We start from the raw sequence: 2571 nt of genomic DNA on the forward strand, positions 1-2571 counted from the left end.
TGTGTCATTTAAAAAAGGTAGACACATGCATGCTACTAGCATGCTTGTTTCGGGTTTGACTGGGACATTAAAAAAGAAACAGTCACTACTACTAATGTCTTGCACATCGGTTACCCTCTTTCTCGCGTGTCCCATGTCGCCGCACGGGACGACGTCCGTGTGCACACTGCTAGATATATATTCCCATATATCTTTCTACAAACTACAATCATGTTTGACACACACGTTCATGGCGTATATAATTTTCTATTCGTAGCAACGCACAGATTTTGAGCTAGTACATATATATCTTTCTACAAACTACAATCACGTTTGGCACACACGTTCATGGCGTATGTTATTTGCTATTCGTAGCAACACATAGATTATTAGCTAGTCGTTATCAAACAACAATGTAAGAAAATACAGAATCTAGCTAGTATTACCAACACAACACAACAGAACTAAAATATTGTGTTTGTATTTGCATGGAAAAGGTACACGGTGTTTGAACATACTACTCAAGTAAATATATATATATATATCTTTCTACAAACTACAATCACGTTTGGCACACACGTTCATGGCGTATGTTATTTGCTGTTCGTAGCAACCCACAGATTTTTAGCTTGTCGTTATCAAATAACATTGTAAAAAAATACAGAATCTAGCTAGTATTACCAACACAACACAACGGAACTAAAATATTGTGTTTGTATTTGCATGGAGAAGGTACACGGTGTTTGAACATACTACTCAAGTAAATATATATATATCTTTCTACAAACTACAATCACGTTTGGCACACACGTTCATGGCGTATGTTATTTGCTGTTCGTAGCAACGCACAGATTTTTAGCTTGTCGTTATCAAATAACATTGTAAAAAAATACAGAATCTAGCTAGTATTATCAACACAACACAACGGAACTAAAATATTGTGTTTGTATTTGCATGGAAAAGGTACACGGTGTTTGAACATACTACTCAAGTAAATACTCCAATTAACCAGCTGTCGGCATCAGTCCGTTGCACATTCGAATTCTCGATCAGCATTGTTCGTGTCTGACCGACCGCGTCGAACTCGAACTAGTAGTGCAGGCCCTGAAGCAGACCTCGGAACCTCTCCACGTTGCCGCCAAACTCCCCGTGCTTCAATATCCTGAAGGCCAGAAGCGCGCGCACGCCGGCGGCGCCTGCGAGGCGAGGGCTCCCCCACGGCGGATGGATGCCCATGTGCGCGGCGATGCGGTCCAACCCCACCGGCATGCTTGGGCAGTCGACCGCCATCGTCGCTACATCGTAGACCTTCTGGCCGAGGTAACAATGCATGGCGGCGACAAACCCGGCCACGTTGTGCGGCAGCTGGGCGCCGTTGGTGATTACCTTGAGCAGGTAGGCTATGTGGTAGGCACCGTCGTAGGTGATCCACGACGGCCGCCCGTGTCCGGCGCCGACGAGGCCGGAGCCCAACAGCAGCGCGCCAAGAATGTATGCGTCCACGCCGTGATTACGGAGCGTGTCGACGTACAGGCCGCGTCGAGCAAGGTACTCGAGCGCCTTCTCCTCGTGCGGGTCGGCCTGGCGGCAGAAGTCGCGGAGATTGAACTCCCACGCGAGCTGCTGCCCTTGATGGTCACAGACGGCGACGCCGACCTGGAGCGGCTTCAGCTCGTCCACGTTGGCCTTCATGAGCGCGTAGCGCTCCTCCACCGTCATACTCTTATGATCCTGGCCGGCGGCGTGTACAACTCCAGGGTAGTGCACGTCGAAGGCAACGTAGCGTGCGCCCGCGGCGAAGTTCTCGAGGTAGGCCCACTCATCGGCGAAGTTCCACGCCCATACAGGGCGCACGAGGACCGGCAGCTGCGGCTGTACCGGCGGCAGGGGAAACGCGTGGTAGGCAAACGGCGGGGGCTGCACCTGCACGGGAAACATGGTGGTGAAACGCGGCGGCGTTGGCTGTGGAAACATGGCGAACGACATGCCGGCGGCCGGGCTCACGCCGATGCGTCCACGCTGCATATATATCGAATTGTTTGGTCAATTCGATCGCTTGTTGTGCTATTTTGTTGCTCTAAGCGGTGCGGAGGTCCTTTATATATACGGAAGAATCGAGCTGAGGTCGGACAAGGAGAGGAGCCGCACGCGGACTCGGAATACGAATCGGCCAGTAATTCGGCGAAGATGACGTACCACTGATTTTCGAGTTGAATACGGTGGGCCCTCTTTACGTGCAATACCCTCTAGAAAGGAAAACACAATAGCTATATGCAAATCAGGAGCATTTAGAATTTGAGTCCGTCATATTTTCTCCCTTGAAAAAGCAGCTCGTCAAAGAAGTCGGCGTTTGGGGGACGTCATGTTTTTGCACCCGAGCTCACACGGGAGAACAGTAAATTCAAAAAATTATTATAATATTTTGAAAAATTATTATAAAGGTAAAAACAGGGGGTCAAACTAATCAGTGCATCTGGTGGTGGGTCCCACTTGGCAGTGCATCGATTCCCTGCGTGACTGAACGCGTGCTTCTCCCCGCTTCTCCCTGCTGCTCTCATCATCGTCAGCGGCGGAGCTTTAGTTCACAGCCGC

The 2571-nt window shown here is 49.5% G+C and overlaps 1 protein-coding gene across 1 annotated transcript; it reads right to left on the reverse strand.

The window, feature by feature from the left end:
• Positions 1–1068: 1068 nt before the first annotated feature.
• On the reverse strand, positions 1069–2004 carry LOC123442046 (probable CCR4-associated factor 1 homolog 11). Its single transcript, XM_045118164.1, has one exon. It carries the CDS (start codon positions 2002–2004, stop codon positions 1069–1071), a length of 936 nt encoding a protein of 311 aa, XP_044974099.1.
• Positions 2005–2571: the final 567 nt, after the last annotated feature.

Source organism: Hordeum vulgare, chromosome 3H (assembly GCF_904849725.1).
Source record: "Hordeum vulgare subsp. vulgare chromosome 3H, MorexV3_pseudomolecules_assembly, whole genome shotgun sequence".
NCBI lineage: Eukaryota > Viridiplantae > Streptophyta > Magnoliopsida > Poales > Poaceae > Hordeum > Hordeum vulgare.